The following is a 19,835-nucleotide window of genomic DNA, read 5'->3' as shown; positions in this document are numbered from 1 at the left end:
GTTGAAGAGATAAATATGGACGTAAAAACTAAGTGGCCAAATATGTACAAATCAAAAAATATATTACTCTTTTAAGTCATTATCCCCGTAGAAAAACAACAATACTTTCATTTTCGGCCATTTCAAATGATTTACTTTTGTCGCGCGCGCGTGTGTGTATTACGAATTTTCGAAGTTTTTTATGTATTTTCGTTGAAGTTTTTTTTTTGAAAAAAGACAAAAAAAAAATAATTGATTTTTTTTTCAGCGAATTTCTAAAAAAACCTGCGATTTTTTGGTATATAAATTCAAAATATATATATATATATATATATATATATATATATATATATATATATATATATATATATATATATATATATATATATATATATATATATATATATATATATATATATATATATATATATGGGGTGTCTAAGTATTTGTTTTTTGATACATTTTTATGATTTTTTTGGGTTTTTTTTTTTTTTTTTTTTTTTTTTTTTTTGGTTTTTTTGGTTTTTTTTTTCTTCGTATAACACTTCCCTATAAAGAAAACAAATAATATTGCTATTATTGGATGGAAATAGTATAAAAATTAAAAATTAAATAAAATAAAATTCATCTTAAAGAATGTAACTTTACGATTCGGATTTTATCTTTACTATTATTTTGAATGGGACCAAGGGTGTTGATATATTCAAAGGATTTATGAAGTCCCATAACACTTTTATGGAGCTAAAAGTATAAAGAATTTCATGTACATCAATAATGCTTGATGGCGTTTCATTGTAGGGTATGCAAACCAATGAATGATAGCTCTTTCATCATATAAAATGTGAGGGTTTTTTATTTTTATTTATTTATTTTTCTTTGGATATTAATAAAAATAAGATAAAGTAATTATATATTTATATATTTATAATTGTTATCAATTATATTATACAGTGAAACAACATCAACTATCTGGTGACCTATCAAATAAGATATTGAAGTTTTAACTAGGAGTCGTGACAGATAAGATATTGTGATTTCAACCGAGAGTTGATCAAGATATGTGACATACACGACGTACTTAAGTTTTTTAGTGTTTTGTCCAAAGGGATAACTTTTTTTCTCCTTGCAAAATAGGAAGCCGTTTTGAGCGGTTGAGAACCCATGTTATAAAGTTTGATTATTTATTCATAGATATTGATAAAACAATTTAATTGTGTATTAGAAAGAGGTTCCTGTGAATTTTCTGACTGACCCGATAGAAGGAAGGTCAATCCTTAGACCGGCTGACGTTTTGATTTTTGGATGGGTCGGAGGGAAACACACATGTGTAGATCTTACATGGATATCCATTCTCATAAGCTTGAGGGTCGGGTGTTTCACGACGGGACAGACTACATTAAAAGTTGCTACATGCATGGTCACCAAACATGAGAAACCATGCATGGAAAATTAACATGCGTTCATACCATTTGAATTTGATACGTTTGGTTTTCTTGCGCCGGATGCGGTGGAGCTTCTTAGCAGACTACAACGGATCATGCATAAAAATGTTATATCTCCTAAATCTATGAATGTAGTCTTCAAAAAAAATTGATTTTACCATACAAAAGGGTTTAACGGCGCAACTTATTGTCTGTTTGCCTTTTCATTCGTTGTATGATGATAACTAAAATCGTATAATAAAAATAACCAACATTTGGTAATTTTTTTAAATATTTAATTACTTAATGTATTTAAATTCCTAGGTTCAAGAACGAGTTTTGAGTGATTTAAAGAATTTATGTTTTTTTCTTTTTAAGAAAAAACTAAAATTAATTTATTTTTTTGAAACATAAACTTAAAACTTTTAATTTAAACAAAAAATTTCGTAATTCAAAAATCATTTCAAGTAGTTTGAAAGCTATTAATTTTTAAGACCTTCTAATTTTAGATTTTATATAATTTTGTATATTTTAAAAAGTTACAATGACGATTAATCTAAACAAATAAAAATTATGATTTCTACCTTTTAGCTATAAGTTAGTTTCTCCATATATACCTAAAACTAATAATAAGTGGTTGTAATTGTATATATATATATTTAGATAATTTAATAAATTAAAATTATTTCAGATGAATCGTATGTTCCTTGAAATTTGGTGGACGAAAATAATTGCAATGCCTCGTTGATATTTTATTCCATACGTCATTAATATATATATATATATATATATATATATATATATATATATATATATATATATATATATATATATATATATATATATATATATATATATATATATATTGACATTTTTTTATTAGTAATTTTGAAGCCATAAAACCAATCTGTTTTCGACGCGCTTGGAGCTTACTGAACAAACAGCAGCCGCTTATATGGTGTTGCTGGTGGGATCGGCAGCATCTCCGCCACTTATCTTCCTACATAATCCATTTTGTCTCCACGCGCCACCGATGTGCGAGCAAGCCATTCAAAATTTCTTCCTTGTTGCTGCATACAGAAAGCAAAGGCCAAATTGAACAAGGAGGTCGCCCACTAATTAACGTCAGTTTCGTGTCTTGTCGAGACGCCGGTGACGAAGTTAATACGACAAACGTCTCTGTGTTCAAGATAACCACTCAAAACGTCAGATTTGCAATATCTTAATCTCCTTAGAAACCTCGAAATTAAAAGAGCAACTGAAGCTGTTTAGGTTTTCGGATTGTGGGATTTTGTGGTTATGATCTAAGGTATGTGTGTTTCGTGATTTCAGTTGCATTCTAGTGATGTATAATGTCGTGAAGATGTGAAGTTTTTCAAGTTGCGATGCGATTTGTTACTTGAGTGGTTGAAAGTTGCCTTTTTAGGGGTCGTCTGACTGGCGTTCAATTAGGGTAACTGATGCTTCTATTGATTTTATATACATGATACATCACGCCCACTGAATTCTGTTGTTGAAATCAAAATGCTGCTTGTTAATTGCTTTACTTTCTATAATTTGTATGGTCTTCTAGCTTGTTAAAGTGATTGCTGTTTAACACTTTAGTCTGTTTGATGGGCTGTAGGTGTGATGGAGGAATGATGACATTCAAAAGTTCTGTTACGGAGTTTTGTTAAAGCTAACTTATGCTACTAAAGTTATGGAGACACAACACGCGTTATCCATTCAGAGATCAAGTCCAACACAACTTAGCAACCATGGAACAACCAGAGCTCTATCATCATCTTTCCCTGTTCATCATACCGCTGTGGAAGAGAAGCATCCCAAATTGTTGGACTCTCAACTGTCTTCAACTAATGGTACTGTTGGTCACATTTTTTCTTCGTCTTCAGGGACGTCTTCAGATCTTCACTTCTCTTCCATTTCTCCTAACGAAACTTGCTCCAAAAAAGCCCCTTTCATTACTCAATCCTCAGGAGTTCTTCGCTCTACAGCTTTCCGCCAGTATATGAAAGAAAACAACACGAGCTCTTGGTCTACAGATTCACTATCAGATTTTCTTGATTACCCTGAAAGTAGCCCTATTGAGCCAACTAATTTACAACCCACTCCCACTGACAATGGTTCTTGTGACCTCCCACCTGAGGATTTTGCCAAACCAAATGATTGGCAAGATTGGGCTGACCAGCTAATCACAGAAGATGATGCTACAACCCCAAATTGGAATGATATTCTCGTTGATACAGAGCCAAAGGTATCAATCACTGAAACTTTTAAAAGTTATGTCATTATTTATATGCTAACAACTGTTAGTTCTGTAAATAAAATTGTAAATTTTGTTTATTGAAGCTGGAACTTCCTGTGGGGGGATCATCCACAAAGTCAACGGAAGTCAAAAAGATGGTTGTTCCTGCATCATCTGGAGAGTTATGCAGCCCAATGACACCATCATCATGTGGGGGTGGGTCCCAATCCCAAAACAAGCCAAGAATGCGTTGGACACCAGAACTTCATGAAGCATTCGTGGAGGCAGTTAACAAGCTGGGTGGAAGCGAAAGTATATTAAATTAATTTCCCACCTTGCTATATTTTATCATGCAATTTTTTTTTTTTTTTTTTTTTTTTGTAATTAACTTATATTTTTAATCACAGGAGCTACCCCCAAGGGAGTATTGAAGCAAATGAAAGTTGAAGGCTTAACCATCTATCATGTAAAAAGTCATCTACAGGTACTTGTTTTTTTTGGCTGATGTATGACATACTTCAAGGGAACGTGGTTTATTTAATGTAGAACATATGTTTGGTTTTGTGTGCAGAAATATCGGACAGCTAGATACAAACCTGAACCTTCATCAGAAGGTAAACTGGGTTTTGTTTTGTCAATGCATGTGGGTTTGTCAGTTTGGCTGTGTGATTCATATGACACTTAGTTATCTGGAAGCATTATTAAGAATCAAGAACAACAAAAAAAGCAACATACTTTAGAGCCAAATATTGCTTCCAAAGCATGATACATTGAAATTGAGATCTTCAGATTTGATCTTACAAACGTATAAAAGACTAATGCTTAGAGGAAAAAGATAAATTAGTTCAAAATTGAAAATTCTATTAAGTTTATTTTCTCTACGATGCTTTCTACATTTTGTTGCTTCTATCTCCTCATTGGTAAAAAGACAAGATATGTATCTCCAGCACTTACGGCTAACAGTGACAATTTTCATCTATTTATATGAAAACAACTCCATTTTTTTCAAGTGTTTACAGCCTCATATATTGTTTTACAAAAAAAAAAAAGGATCAGTTTTCTAATAATAGCTTTTCTATAAATCACCAAATATATTAATCATTACAAAGTTAGTTACAATCTATTACTTAACAGCCCTTTTGCCACCTGTATTTACAGGAGAACATAGTTTGGATATTTTTCATAATAAAAGAAATAGTTATGAATGATATTTAGTGTTAAAATTGATAAATCACTTGTTGCAGGACCTTCAGAGAAAAAGCCTACTTCAATCCAAGATTTACCCTCCTTAGATTTGAAAGCGTAAGTTAGTTATTTTATTTACCTTTTAACTTCACTAAAACTGTGTCTATTGTCAACATATATTGCTATGCATAAACATATAGTCATTGGGTTAGTGTTATACCTAAAACAAGCATTTGTCCATAATTCACTACATATTAATTGGAAAAAAGAATTGCATTTGATGAAAATTGTTAGTTGACTTAATGCTTAAGTTTGTCCTGCTTACGAAATTTAGATAAATGTAGGGATTACTTATACTCATCTGCTATTTTACATAACTAATTTAATTATATGATACTAAAATATATTTAACTTTCAACTCTGTTACCTTTACAACAGGAGTTTGGAGATGACGGAAGCATTACGATTACAGGTGGAAGTTCAAAAAAGGCTACACGAACAACTGGAGGTATAATCATAAATCATTAGTCTTTACAAATTCATTGGTAAAAAAGAAAAGAAAACCTATAGATTATGAGAACATAATAATATGTTTTCTCAGATTCAAAGAAACCTACAGATGAGAATAGAAGAACAAGGGAAATACCTCCAGATGATATTTGAGAAGCAATGCAAGTTCGGCATTGACAACCTCAAATCTTCATCATCCACCCACACCCCCGAGAAATCAGAAACCGAATTATTGACCAATGAGATTTCAAGTTCTCCGGTTTTACCAGAACCCGAACCGGACCCAGTTAAAGTTGGATCACCATCAAGCAAGGTAGAAGTGGACCCCTTGGAATCACAACCTGCAAAACGTGCTAAATTAAACGACTCATCATAAGAGCTGCGACATACTGTAAATATATGTACCATCACTTGCTTTTCGATTGTAAACTTCATTATTAGGTTGCATCTGGACAAACTTTCTAGAGCTATTTAAGATGATGGGATATTGGGATGAGGAGGAGGGCTTTTATGTTGTGGTCTTTTTCCATGTCGATGAGTGGAATTAAAAATTGTAGTTTTTGAACCATTGTTATCAGTCTCAGTGTAATGCATGTCAAATGCAGTATAAGGCTATCATGTTGTTGTGTCTAACGCTAAATTGGCGATATTCTTGTGCAGTTTTGGTGTATTATAGAAGGGAAGGTAGCTAGTTACAATTATTAAGTTTCGTCCTGTAGACACGGTATGTTGGTTGCCAAAACTGCACCATGACAATGTTTAGTTCTATTGTAAATATGTATCGGATTTGCATTTTTTTTGTATTGGCGGTGATAGTTGTCGCTTATCGTTGACGATTATGCGAGTCAGTTGATTTAACAACCGTATATTTAGATATGACAAAAATTCATTTACAATTATCAAAAACAAAATGCAGCAAGGCCAAGGCCATGAAAAATATGTATTTTCTCATGAAAGAAGTGTAAAAAAGTCATGTCACTGTATTATTTGTTTTTTTTAAACACCTACTTTTTTTCAAACAAAATCACTTGTCAACTTTAATTTTTTTTTTTTTGATAATTTTTGTTTAATTTGTCATTATTTATAGTTAATCATATTGGTATATTTAGACTAAACCACCTATGATTGGTCTTGATACCACTAAATGCTATAAATTGTAATCACTTTGGTATACACCCGATATTATGACATGTATTTTGTAGTTTGGTATTGATCAAATATGTAGATATTCATTGTCAAAATGCAAAATGCTAGAAATGGTAATGTATTTTGGAAGCTCCTTGACTATAATGATTTTTGTACCATTTGACATTTGTCTTTTTTTTTTTTAAACTAAAAATATAAATATTTATAATTTATAATTTTAACAAGAATATCAATGTTATGAATATTATGGAACAGAAATGGGACTTATCACCGACGCATGTTGATTTTCCGATACATCATCGGAAAGGCTGGAATGTTGCTATCAGATTTATGGCAAAAGGTGCCTCGGTTTGTGTTATATTTCTTTTTTTTCAGATGCTATGATATTTTCAATTTCTATCCCTTTTTTAGCGGCATTTGGTAGTTGGTCAAGTGCTTTTGGAAAATGAGATGTGAGATGTTTTTATCAGTTTTTTTGCCCCTAGAGTTGAAGTGCTTTCAAAGTATTTAATAAAATGTGTCAATGGTTATTGGTTAGATACAGATATAAGTCGTTTAATTATCATCAAATCATGAGGGATATATCCTTGTGTATTTATATATGTATAAATAATAAAAACAAGTATTGTGAACAAGCCTTTTGGAGACTTTGAATGTAAGATACCTTCAAACGACAATTAAAACTTCTCTTCTAATCAAACCTTAGACACCTCAACCATCAGTTGGTAGGCTTACCCATACACACACACACTCACACATCCCCTTCAAAACCCCCATTATTCTTCACCATCTCATTCAATTCATACACACACACACACATCCTTTGTTTCTTTCTTGGGTACTGCCATGGCTGCCCTCTTTACAGGCTCCCATGGCCACCATGAGCTTCCAGATCCCGATACGCACTCCAACATATGCCGTGTGTGCGGTGACGAGATTGGCCAATTATTTGTTGCTTGTCGCGAATGCAGGTTCCCAGTGTGTCGCCCTTGTTACATTTATGAGCGAAGTGAAGGGAACCAATGTTGCCCTCAATGCAACCTTCGCTATAAGCGTCACAAAGGTATGTAGTGTTTCTAGTTTTTAGCGATGGATGGATTCCATTGCAATATCTGTTGTCTGATTGTCTAGTAGTGTTAATTGGTAATAAATGTGTGGAGTTGTGTTGTTAATAGGTTGTCCACGGGTTGTTGGAGATGATGAAGAAAGTGATGATGGAGATGATTTTGATGATGAGTTTCAGACCAAGGATCATCAAGAAACCCGAGATCATAATCGTGTTGATAAATTATCGGTAATTTAACTTAGTGTTGTTAACATGGAACTAGGTCTTATAAACTTTGACTATCAACAAGTAGAAAAAATGATATTTATAAGTTATATCCCTTTGGATAGCTAAAAAGCATGATTGCAGATGAAGCTCTCTTCATGTTTACGCAGAATCCCGTGATTATAAATCAAAAAGTCTTGTATTTTATCATCAATATGCCAAATGAAACGATTGAAGGAAAACAGTTTAAGTGTTGTATTTTATCAATGGTAAAATGTTCATAAACGAAGCTGATTTTTTATCTTTTTTTTTGTGACATTTTACAGGAAAATGGCGACTCTCATCCTCCAAAACAATACAATACCAACGGCTTTGCTTTCTCCTCTGCCGGAAGCGGTAAAATTTTGTATATGATAATCATCTATATGATATTTTGAGAACTTAATTAATAAAATTCATGCAACCAACTTACTTGTTTTTACCAAATTGTATAAGATATTGGTGACAAATTCATGACTACATAAAAATGCTTAAAATCTACTTCCTTATTTAAGTTGATAAAAAAAGGTAAGTTTTGCACAAGGCATTTATCCTATTTCAATATACACATTTTGGGTCTTGTAGTCAAATCACATGTCCTAAAAACTTCATTTGGTGAATGTTTCACTAGTTTTATGCAATGACTGTTTGATACGTGTGTAGTTGCCGGAAAGGATCTTGATCGTGATCGAGATGATGAATGGAAAGATCGAGTCGAGAAATGGAAAACCCGGCAAGAAAAGAGAGGCCTAGTAACAAAAGCTGACGATGGTAACGATCCCGGTGAAGAAGATGACTATCTGTAAGTGTAACTACTGTATTCTAATCCCTGTTTTTTTTGACATTTTTCTTGTTAAGTCGTTATTCCCGCATTAAGTCAAAAAACCCATATATAGCTTACCAGATTAAGTGTATGCAGAATGGCCGAAGCTCGACAACCCTTATGGCGAAAAGTCCCGATTTCATCAAGCTTAATCAATCCATACCGTATAGTCATCATCTTACGTCTCGTGATCCTCATCTTCTTCTTCCGTTTTCGAATCATGACACCTGCATATGATGCTTACCCTCTATGGCTCATCTCAGTCATATGTGAAATCTGGTTTGCTTTATCATGGATACTCGATCAGTTCCCAAAATGGTTCCCAATCAACCGTGAAACCTACCTGGATCGCCTCTCGTTGCGGTTTGAGCGTGAGGGTGAACCCAGCGGGCTCTTACCGGTTGATTTCTTTGTGAGTTCGGTTGACCCGCTTAAGGAACCACCCATCATCACTGCAAATACGGTTCTATCGATATTGTCTGTTGATTATCCGACTGAGAAAGTGAGTTGTTATGTATCGGATGATGGTGCTTCTATGTTGCTTTTTGATACGTTATCGGAGACTGCAGAGTTTGCCAGAAGATGGGTCCCGTTTGCCAAAAAGTATAGCATTGAGCCTAGGGCGCCGGAGTTTTATTTCTCAGAGAAGATTGATTACTTGAAGGATAAAGTGCAGCCTACCTTCGTTAAGGATCGTAGAGCCATGAAAGTAAGTAGTTGTCATCTAAATTTCTCCAAAATCACAAACGAGAATTTCACTGTAATTTTTTAATATATTCACAGCGAGAATACGAGGAGTTTAAGGTGCGAATCAATGCACTGGTCGCAAAAGCTTTGAAAAAACCAGAAGAAGGCTGGGTGATGCAAGACGGAACGCCATGGCCTGGGAATGATAGTCGTGATCATCCCGGGATGATTCAGGTATAGTAAAATCTTCTTATATCTAAAGTTTGAACTCGATTTTCTCGTTTAATTTCTATCTGAAATGTGTTTGACGGACGATTCACAGGTTTATCTCGGAAACGGAGGTGCGCTTGATGTCGAAGGGAAAGAGTTGCCGAAATTGGTTTACGTTTCTCGTGAAAAGCGACCTGGTTATAATCATCACAAGAAGGCCGGAGCCATGAATGCCCTCGTAAGTCTCAAGTTTCGTAGTTGAAATTTACAAATAGTTAACTGTTTGATCTCGAGAAAAGTGATCAATCTGACGGATTAGGGCTTCATGTTAATACGACTGATTTAGCTTTTTCTGGTTATCAGATTCGAGTTTCTGCTGTGCTTACAAATGCGCCGTTCATGCTGAATCTGGATTGTGATCACTACATCAACAACAGCAAAGCTGTAAGGGAAGCAATGTGCTTCTTAATGGATCCACAGCTCGGAAAGAAGCTCTGTTACGTCCAATTCCCGCAACGATTTGACGGAATTGATCGCCACGATCGATACGCCAATCGCAACGTCGTCTTCTTCGATGTAAGTTTCAATAACCATCAACATTTCTTCAAATAACATTACACTCCAGCGATGGCGAACCATAATAGTGTTGAAACTCCACAGATCAACATGAGAGGACTTGACGGAATACAAGGCCCAGTCTATGTCGGTACAGGATGTGTATTCAACCGCCAGGCATTATACGGGTACGACCCTCCGGTGTCGGAAAAGCGACAGAAGATGACCTGCGATTGCTGGCCTTCGTGGTGCTGCTGCTGTTGCGGTGGTTCGAGGAAGAAGTCAAAGGATAAATCATCAAAAAAGAAAGGGCTGAAAGCTTTATTTGGGTTGGGAAAACTTCGTGGCAAGAAGAAGTATTCGAAGAAATCGTTGGCACCCGTTTATGATCTTGAGGGTATCGAAGAAGGGCTTGAGGGTTACGACGAGTTGGAGAAATCGTCGTTAATGTCACAGAAGAATTTCGAGAAACGATTTGGGCAATCTCCAGTTTTCATCACTACAACTCTAATGGAAACCGGAGGAATTCCTGAAGGAACTAACAGCAATTCTCTGATCAAAGAAGCTATCCATGTCATTAGCTGTGGATATGAAGAGAAGACTGAATGGGGCAAAGAGGTAAAAAAAATCGTTGAGAACCATATGCCCTAATCAACTGTACTAGGTTTGATGTTGTTACCTCTTTTTTTTTTGTGGACAGATCGGATGGATTTACGGATCGGTGACGGAAGATATCTTGACGGGATTCAAGATGCATTGTAGAGGATGGAAATCGGTGTATTGTATGCCGAAGAGGCCGGCGTTCAAGGGGTCTGCGCCGATCAATTTGTCTGATCGGTTGCACCAGGTGCTCCGGTGGGCTCTTGGTTCGGTTGAGATCTTCTTGAGTCGGCATTGCCCGCTGTGGTACGCCTGGGCGGGGAAGCTGAAAACGCTGGAAAGGCTTGCTTACATTAACACCATCGTTTACCCCTTCACTTCCATCCCACTGCTTGCATATTGTACGCTTCCTGCCGTCTGTCTTCTCACCGGAAAGTTCATCATCCCCACGGTAAACCATTTTTTCTCTTGATAAACAAGTGAATCCTAACCGAGGGCATTTTTGTCTTTTAACATCTAAATAAAAAAAAACAAATAAATTCAACCCTCTTTTCTTGTGCAAAACATCCGAATTACTTGAATTTACTGTTTTAACCCTCCACCTTATTCATGACCGGGGTGTTTTGGTCTTTTAACAAATTTCCGAGTTTTTGGAATCGTTTTGCAGCTCAACAATCTTGCAAGTGTATGGTTTCTTGCCCTTTTTCTTTCGATCATAGTGACGGGTGTACTCGAACTCCGGTGGAGTCATGTTAGCATCCAGGATTGGTGGAGGAACGAACAGTTTTGGGTGATCGGTGGTGTCTCTGCACATCTTTTCGCCGTTTTCCAAGGCCTCCTCAAGGTTCTTGGTGGAGTTGATACCAATTTTACAGTCACATCAAAATCAGCCGATGATGCTGAGTTTGGGGAGTTGTACTTATTCAAATGGACGACACTTCTGATACCACCAACGACTCTAATCATCATGAATATGGTCGGAGTTGTGGCTGGAGTATCAGATGCAATCAACAACGGGTATGGATCATGGGGCCCGTTGTTTGGGAAACTGTTTTTCTCGTTTTGGGTTATTGTCCATCTATATCCTTTCCTAAAGGGTTTGATGGGAAGGCAAAACCGGACTCCAACCATTGTCGTTTTATGGTCGATTCTTCTGGCTTCGATCTTCTCCTTGGTTTGGGTTCGGATCGACCCGTTTTTGCCCAAACAAACGGGTCCAATTCTTAAACAATGTGGAGTTGAATGCTAGACCAACCATGGTTACAAGTTTGGTGGAGTGTTTTGAGAAAATATTTTGTAAATTTTGCAAAGATTTGGATACATGAAACACAATATCTCTTTGAATTTGAGTATACATTTATATTGAATATAAATATGTTTTTCTTTTGAAAACTCGGTGTAGCTTGTTTATTGCTTACTGTCCTTTTCTCTAAAAGTGTTTATTAGATTATTTGGTGTTTAAACAAGGTTTAAAAAAATATATTTGCATTAACTTATTTGATATCAAAATGTAATAATAAAAATTTTACAAAGAAAATGTCATCTTATATATTATTGTCTTAAAAGAAAATTACAATAGCAGTAAAAAGCATTTATGTTCCCACTTTTAATGAAAAGTTTTGCATAATAAGAGTGAGTAACTTTGTATTTAAGTGGATAAGTTATCTTGATATTATTTTAACCAAAGACTTCAAATAGTTTATTAGCGATGACAAAACCGTAATAAGTCGATAAATGTTTCAAATTAGAAGTGAGCATTTTGCTGTCCCCAACCGTCCTGGTGTCAAGCGGTCCAGTCTTTTTTGGGATACATATCGGAACAGTTCAGTTTTTTTGGAACCGGAATATAGTACGAAACATTTTCAAAATTTATCCATTTTCTAATTGTGGAGCTTTTTCATATATCATACATGTCTGATGTCATTATGTCAAAATGGCATAACATATTTATTTACACACTCTCTGCAAGTACAAGCACTACAAACACATATCTATACAAAGCACCTCCAAACATGCAGACACACACATACGTTTAATAATAGTATACTTAAACAACGGTAAGCAAATAAATGCATAATTAAACATACCAACGACAGAATTTAGACTCTGACACATTTATCCTTGATGTTTGGGTTGTGGATGAAAAAATTCCTTTTTCCACATCTCTTGCGACTTCTCCTCCCAACTCACCACCCTTTTCTTCCTATTTCCCGCCAAACACAGTCGGGCAATTAGAGGAACAACTCCAGTGTATGCCAACAACATAGAGGACTTAGCATTGGCATCGGCTCTTGTGTTTTCCTGCAACCCACGCTTGTATTTGACAACCACTTGTTTTGGGTGGTTTAACATGATTTGTCGTCTCAGTGTTAGAAGAAACGAATCTCAAATTAGGATCTGTATATATTAACAAGGGATTAGAGGGAAAGGAATGTTAGTTAAACCACTCCATCAGATTAATTTAATCAGAAAAAAGCAGTGGGTTTGGTGCAAAACAAAATAATCATACAAACACATTAAGCACTAGGCCACAAGCTACCTCGCATCTCTATTTTCTTTTAAACTAGGTTAATATCCGTGGACACTATGGTTGAAAAATAAAAATAATATTGAGAATAATATAACATATATAAGGATTATGATATAGACATATCCCCATGAAGCCCTTATATGAAACAGGTTGCAAAGCAATTCTTCCAAGAATATTGGAAATCATCTTCAAAGGTATAGCTTAAAGATAATTGTATTTGACATCATGTTTTATAATCTTATATATGCAAAGCAATTCTTCAAAGAAAATTGGAAATCATCTTCAAAAAGGTGTACCTTAAAGATAGTTGTATTTGACATGGTGTTCTATAATCATATATACAAACGATTCCAATCTTTTAACCTGGAAATGAAAACTCAAATCATTTTATGGTCAATCTCATAAAAACATGAATCGTTCTTGATAATAATAAATATCATGCATACTTTTTCTACATATTATTGTTTTTCTACACGTTAGACGTCAGTTTCATGTCCAAACTATGAGAGTTATCATCTATTTGATCTATAGCTTTTAGTTATCGGCCTAAAAAGATACAGAAAAAAAAAAAAAGCAAACAAAAACTATGAGAGTACCATGCAGTTCAAAAAAAATTATTAACATGAATGACAACAAAATTACCATTTTTTTTAATTATAAAACTTTCAAGCTTTTGATTTGCTATTTTGCCCCCATTCCTCTCACTCTTTGCAAAATTGGGAGGCAAAGTAATTATGTTAGATTGTTCACATTGATACATATCTGGATGAGCATCTTGTAGATAACAAACAATAAACAATTTCCTTGTGTTGCAAGGACTGCCGAACAACCAGAAAAAGAAAAAAGAAAAAGAAAACAGTGGCTAAAAGAGAATGAAGGACTTGATTCCAAAGGAGTCACCAAAAAACGTGGGTTCTTTTCTTCATTAAAAAAGCTAATTATTACCACTATATATACTAACTGAAATAGAAACCTACTCAAAATCTAAAACAATAAAATAAAACTTAAATTTCTAGCTTTCCTAAAATGCCCAATGACTTAATATCTAATTAACCCAACACACCTTCTAGTCTCCACCTAGAGTTTTTGTAACAAATTTATGAGTTTTGAGTTTACATAGTTGCTAGACTCAATATGACATCTCTAAATGCACAAAATGATCAGGTATTTTTTGAGTTTCTTGAAGTTATTTATTATAATTACTATAATAAGGAAAATCTCCAGAAAAATTTAATTATTTTGAAAAAATTAACAATTGAGGTATAATTTTTTTTTGAGAAAAACCCTTTTATTTTTCATGTGTTTTCGAGAAAAGCCTTATTATTATTATTATTTTTGGCTTTGGCCACAAATGGGACATAGAGTTATCACTCTAGCCCTTTTAACGATTTTAATGGTTAACTCCGTTAATTTTATTTTACAAAATCAGTCCTACAAGTTCAAATTTGGTCCCTGTAGTTTGCAAAAATTTACACATGTCCAAAACTCGGTTTTATGTTTTTTTAACTTCTTTATTTTCATTTTTTTTAGTCAAAACTAAATTTGTTTTTATATTTTTATCATTTCTTTATATTTTTAGTGTTTTTTTTAACGTTTTGTTTTTCGTCAGTTTGATAACTTCTTTTGATATTTATCAAAAAGTTTAAAGTGTACGAATATTTTTTATATATTTTGTATTTGTTTCGTATTTTTTTGTTTTCTTTCGTATTTTTGCTACGTTTTGTTTTTCGTTAATTTGATAATTTATTTTGATATTTTTTAGAAAGTGTAAAGTGGATGAATATATTAGAGTATATTACATTTTTGGTGTTTGAGTTTTTTTGTTTTCTAAAAAAACGAAAAAACAATAATAAAGAAAAAACAAAAAAATATATATAAAAAAATATTAAAATATATGAAAAATAAATGAATATAAAAAACAAAAAAAAACAAAAACGAAGAAGTTAAAAAAATAAAAAATATATATAAAAAAAATGAAAAAATAAAAAATAAAAAAATAAAAAATATATATTGAGTTAGGACCGGAGGGTCTAACCTGAGTTGTGGGACCGTATGGTTCCCATTGAGACACATTGACGGAGGGTGTTTATCGATATATAGTCATGAGAGGCTAATGTGATGTGTTTGGTATTTTGAGGAACTCGCTAAGCTTTGTGTCACATCTCAATCGGAACGGTGGAAACATTTGGAGGTGGAGGACGTCATGTATAATATTACAACAATTGCATAACAATAATCAAAGTACAACAACCATGTATTAATAAAGTATAAGTTTTTACATATGTATTCAAATCATTGTATATTGACACCAAAATGTATTGCAAAAGCAAAAGACATGAGTCTATAAAGCTCCGTCTTCTTAAAAATCTATGGATGTACTTGTCTACTGATTTCCTGAGAAAACAAGTAGTTTTGAAAAGAGTGTCAACAGTTAAGTTAGTGAGTCCATAAACATGTTTTCTGATCCTTGATAATGTAAGTATGTTTTTCCCAGAAAATCCTATATTTTCTGTTGTAGTATTGTGTAAGTAAAAACGTGTGAATGTTATTATACTCTGAAGTAGTAAAATGTAATTTAATTCACTTAAAACTATGAAAAATATGTTTTCTTTGTACTGAAGTAGTAATATGTAATTGTACCTGTATGAAAACTAAGTATTTTTAATTGTCTGGTTTTACTAGCTTTACTTGTAAAATATTGTATTATAGTTTTATTATTAAATAAAATTATGTGAAGTTGTTTACTTATTCATACACTAATCATTTTGTTCAATACAAATTGTGAGCTATTATAACCATGCTTGATAACCTAAGATGTGGCCTGAACACGACGTTTTTTAGGCGTCGTATTTGGTACGACATTTGTAACATCCTGTTTGAATTAGAGTAATTAAATAATAAATCCAGAACCCCAAGATGTAAAATTATCATTTATATTATTTTAAATGGTCCTAAAATCCATAATATTGAGTGGGATGTTGGTTTTCGGGAGTCAAATGTTATAATTTGAATTATTCGGGGGTTACAGTGGTATTTTCGGGACTTATCTTGTAAAGATTTTCAGAAATCAGGGGGTGTTTGGTAAGTATTGGACTTATTATGAAATGATTGTGAAGACTGGGGGCTGTTGGGTAAATTACGGATTGTATTTGAAAGAGATTTCAGAAGTCAAGGTATAGATGGTAAATTTTGGATTAAAACTGACAACAATCTTGTGAGGAGGGACCGAAATTGTTATTATGGCAAAAGGTTGAAATGTGACAGGGGTATATAACCCGTCACCCATGCCCTCCACAAACCCTAACCCTAATATTCTATAACAATCGTCGCCCTCACAATGAACCACCTCCACCGCTGCCAACCTTGCATCCCTCATCATCGGTTGCCGCCTAGTCGAGTCGGAGCACCGCCACTACAACCTCGTTGTCGGAGAAGTCGTGAACAGCCGATGAAGAACCGTCGCATGCTGAGGATGAGCTGTAAACCGACGATACGAGACCTTGAACGATCGGAGGTTGTAGTCGTTGCCCGCCTCCGTGAGGAAGACGAAGACCGAGCGAACGCTCTTCTCTGTTGCTGCTACTACTATTGCTCACTTCATTCTTTCTTCTCGGATCTTTGGTGCTTCACGCAGTCACTACCGTCGCCGTCGTTTAGTTCTTTTTCCACTGCTCTGGTATTCCTCTGCCACCCGAGGAGGCTGTTTTGGTGTGTTTCAGCCTGTGTGTTGTAAGTATGTATGAGTATTTGGGTGTTGCATGGCCGAATTTCACGAGGAAGCCACCACCGCAACGTGATGGCTGCTACCATGTGCCACCGCCGACCACCACTAGGGTGGTTGTGTGTGTGTGTGTTTGTACTAGTATGTGTTATCTGAGTTTTTTGCTTTGTACTATTGTAACCGATGCTAAAATAATAAATGAAACTCGTAACCACCATGAGGTGGTGGCTGCCGCTGTTGACCACCATTACTCGAGGTGGTAGTGGGTGGTGCCCCCTTATGAAACCCTAATGGGCCTTATGAGACCTTAGTGGGCCTAATGAAGCCTTAATTGATCTAAGGACTTAGTCTTGGGCCTATTGGGCTATAATTGGGTTGCAAACCCTAATTAGGGTTTAGAAAACCCTAATTTTGGAATTATTGGTTTGGACTTATCGGGACTCGCATTTTGGACCACTGGAGTGAAGATATGACTCAAGCCTGATTTCATTATATGTTTGGACTTAATGGATTAAGTTCGTAATAGATTAAGTCATTAATGGGTTAAGTATGAACACTTAAACCTAATCGTCATTTTATGTGAAAAAACCCTAATTGGGTTTTGGGTTCATATTGGGCCATTTATTGGACTAAGCTACTATGGGCCTTTGTAGGCTAATTAGGAACATATTTATGGACTAAGGAAATTATTGGGCTTTAAGATAAGGCCCGTTGGAAAGGCTTGGGCCCAATTTGGAAAATTGGTCCATAATTGGGCCTTGATGATTATGAGATATGTTGGATTAGTGTCTAAGCCCGTAACCATATTTGGTAAGTACTTGACCCGGTTGTGCATGATCCTTTTGGGTTGCCTTCACCAAAGCAACTTGACTGGAGAAATAAATAGAGAAAGAAGTTATTATGATTTATTAATATATTATAAGAATAATATATTAAAAAAGAAATTATATTTGTTTAATTAATATTTGTCAATAATTAATTAGGAATTAATTTTGTGATCAAGTGTAATTAATTAAACTAGAGGGGTTGAATTGTAATTATGTGATAGTTGCAAAGTAGGGCAATGGTTACCCTAGATATAGGTTGGACGAATTCAAGGGATAAGGAATCCTTGAAATCGTCCAAGGATAGGGCTTTCAAGGCTTATCTTTTGGTTACTTGGTGGGCAAGCAACTGGATAAGGATAAGGATTGAAACCCTAATCTCTAACCTATATAAAGACCCCTAAGGCCATAGAAATCGTCCCACTTGATCCCTAGGGTTCCCAGACCCGATTTTTACCTCTCCTATTCTCTCTCTATTGCCTCTCCAATTACTTGTGGTGTTTGTGAGCCATTAGAGGTACTACACTTGTGGTACTTGCTTTCAAGACTTAGGGTTTGAAGTTTGAAGAACGAAAAAGTTGAAAAAAATCAAGTTAGGAGTCGGAGTCAGAAGCGTACATGGGCCGTGTTGGATTTACACTGCAAAATCAACACGGGCCGTGTTGACCAAAAATGAAAGTTGTTGACCAAGCTGAACACGGGCTGTGCCCTTTTTGCCCTATGCTGAACACCGGCCGTGTTCGACCCAAGAAAACTAACTTTTGGCAGTTTTTCTATTTTTCATATTACGGAAAATTGGGTCATTTTTGGGGATAGACAGCATATCAGAGCACCATTGGAGAGGAGAATTCGAAGGTTTTTTCAAGGGTTTGTCCGTTAATCATTTGGAAACATTAATTCTCGTTTTTGTAAGTTGTAATTACACTTAATTTCATCTTTTAGACTTGTGAGCTTGTTCTAGCCATGTGTGGCTAGAACCCTAACTTCTCCAATTTCATGTTTTGACTTTTTGGTTGTGAATCAAATCATATGACCTGATGTTTGTGTTTAATTTCTATCTAGTGAAACTGATTTTACTTCAATCAAATGTTTGATTCTAATAATGATTCTTATTGACCATTTGAATTAGGGTTAGGTCATTCAAGTTATTCATTTTGCAAAAATCCGTAATTGTTTTGTGAATTGAACTAAGTAAGAAGCATTAAATTAATTTCTTATGAATGAATTTAGTGTAAATCTTTTCACACATTCTTACGCTCTCGAGCTTGTGAGGAGTATTGGGTGTTGTTGGGAACATTCACAATAAGCTTAATGCAATCTTTTAATCTACTTCTAAGAGCTTGTTTAGATTGGGTTAGTAAGGTTAGGATTAATCAAAGAGTTTGTTTTGATTAATCAATGTGGTGAATGGAAAGTGTTAGAGCTTATTAACACTTTCAAGTACCAACTTAGATAGAATGAAACAAATATCTTGTCATCTTTGATTCACATTGCTGGATTGTCATACATGGAGTTGGGGTCCTTACAAAATCTGAACTTATTTCATTCGTTTAGTTGTCTACTCTTGTTTTAAATTTGTTTGTTTAGTCATTGAATTCTAAAACCCCCTTATTACTGTTGGTGACCATAGTACCTTGCGCAAAGAGGTATAGACTAATGATCTCGTGTCTCTGTGGATCGACCCTACTTTCCTTGTACTACCTTTTAGTGCAATACAGTGGGATTCTTTTGGAGTATATGGTACCCCATTATTTGTTGGGTCTGACACGCCTAACAAAAACCTCTGAATGTTTGTGGATTTTTGAAGGATTTATGCTTATTTATCATTTATCTTATGTCTATGATTCTAGTTCATAATTTTTATGCTTGTTTAGTGCTTTGATCATGAGTTTGGTACTTTAATAAGCAATTGTTGGTTTATTTCTTTGGTTTAGCATTGAATAATTGAATTTACGTACAACAAGAGCTTTATGATGGTAGAAATCATCTCTAGTTTATGAATCATAACTCCTTTATGGATGTGTAAGCATTGACATCCTTTAGGAGTTGGGGATTTCTTCATTCTTAAGGCTAATCAACTTTTTGGGTTC

General features: G+C 34.6%; 2 protein-coding genes across 2 annotated transcripts; both read left to right on the top strand.

Moving 5' to 3' along the window:
• The first annotated feature begins 2,289 nt into the window (after positions 1–2,289).
• On the top strand, positions 2,290–6,143 carry LOC145014694 (protein PHOSPHATE STARVATION RESPONSE 1-like). The gene is made up of 8 exons (XM_078973128.1): positions 2,290–2,853; positions 3,025–3,654; positions 3,750–3,957; positions 4,053–4,129; positions 4,217–4,259; positions 4,890–4,947; positions 5,269–5,338; positions 5,432–6,143. Exons 2-8 carry the CDS (start codon positions 3,100–3,102, stop codon positions 5,714–5,716), a joined length of 1,296 nt encoding a protein of 431 aa, XP_078829254.1. The 5' UTR covers positions 2,290–2,853; positions 3,025–3,099; the 3' UTR covers positions 5,717–6,143.
• Positions 6,144–7,270: 1,127 nt separating this feature from the next.
• On the top strand, positions 7,271–12,062 carry CESA4 (cellulose synthase A4). Its single transcript, XM_078973027.1, has 11 exons — positions 7,271–7,549; positions 7,662–7,780; positions 8,083–8,152; positions 8,459–8,597; positions 8,715–9,327; positions 9,402–9,539; positions 9,628–9,753; positions 9,879–10,091; positions 10,176–10,688; positions 10,771–11,121; positions 11,338–12,062. Exons 1-11 carry the CDS (start codon positions 7,333–7,335, stop codon positions 11,917–11,919), a joined length of 3,081 nt encoding a protein of 1,026 aa, XP_078829153.1. The 5' UTR covers positions 7,271–7,332; the 3' UTR covers positions 11,920–12,062.
• The last annotated feature ends 7,773 nt before the right edge of the window (positions 12,063–19,835 follow it).

Source organism: Lactuca saligna, chromosome 9, assembly GCF_052625555.1.
Source record: "Lactuca saligna cultivar CGN05327 chromosome 9, ASM5262555v1, whole genome shotgun sequence".
NCBI classification, from domain to species: domain Eukaryota; kingdom Viridiplantae; phylum Streptophyta; class Magnoliopsida; order Asterales; family Asteraceae; genus Lactuca; species Lactuca saligna.
This window is presented reverse-complemented; position numbering and strand designations above follow the sequence as displayed.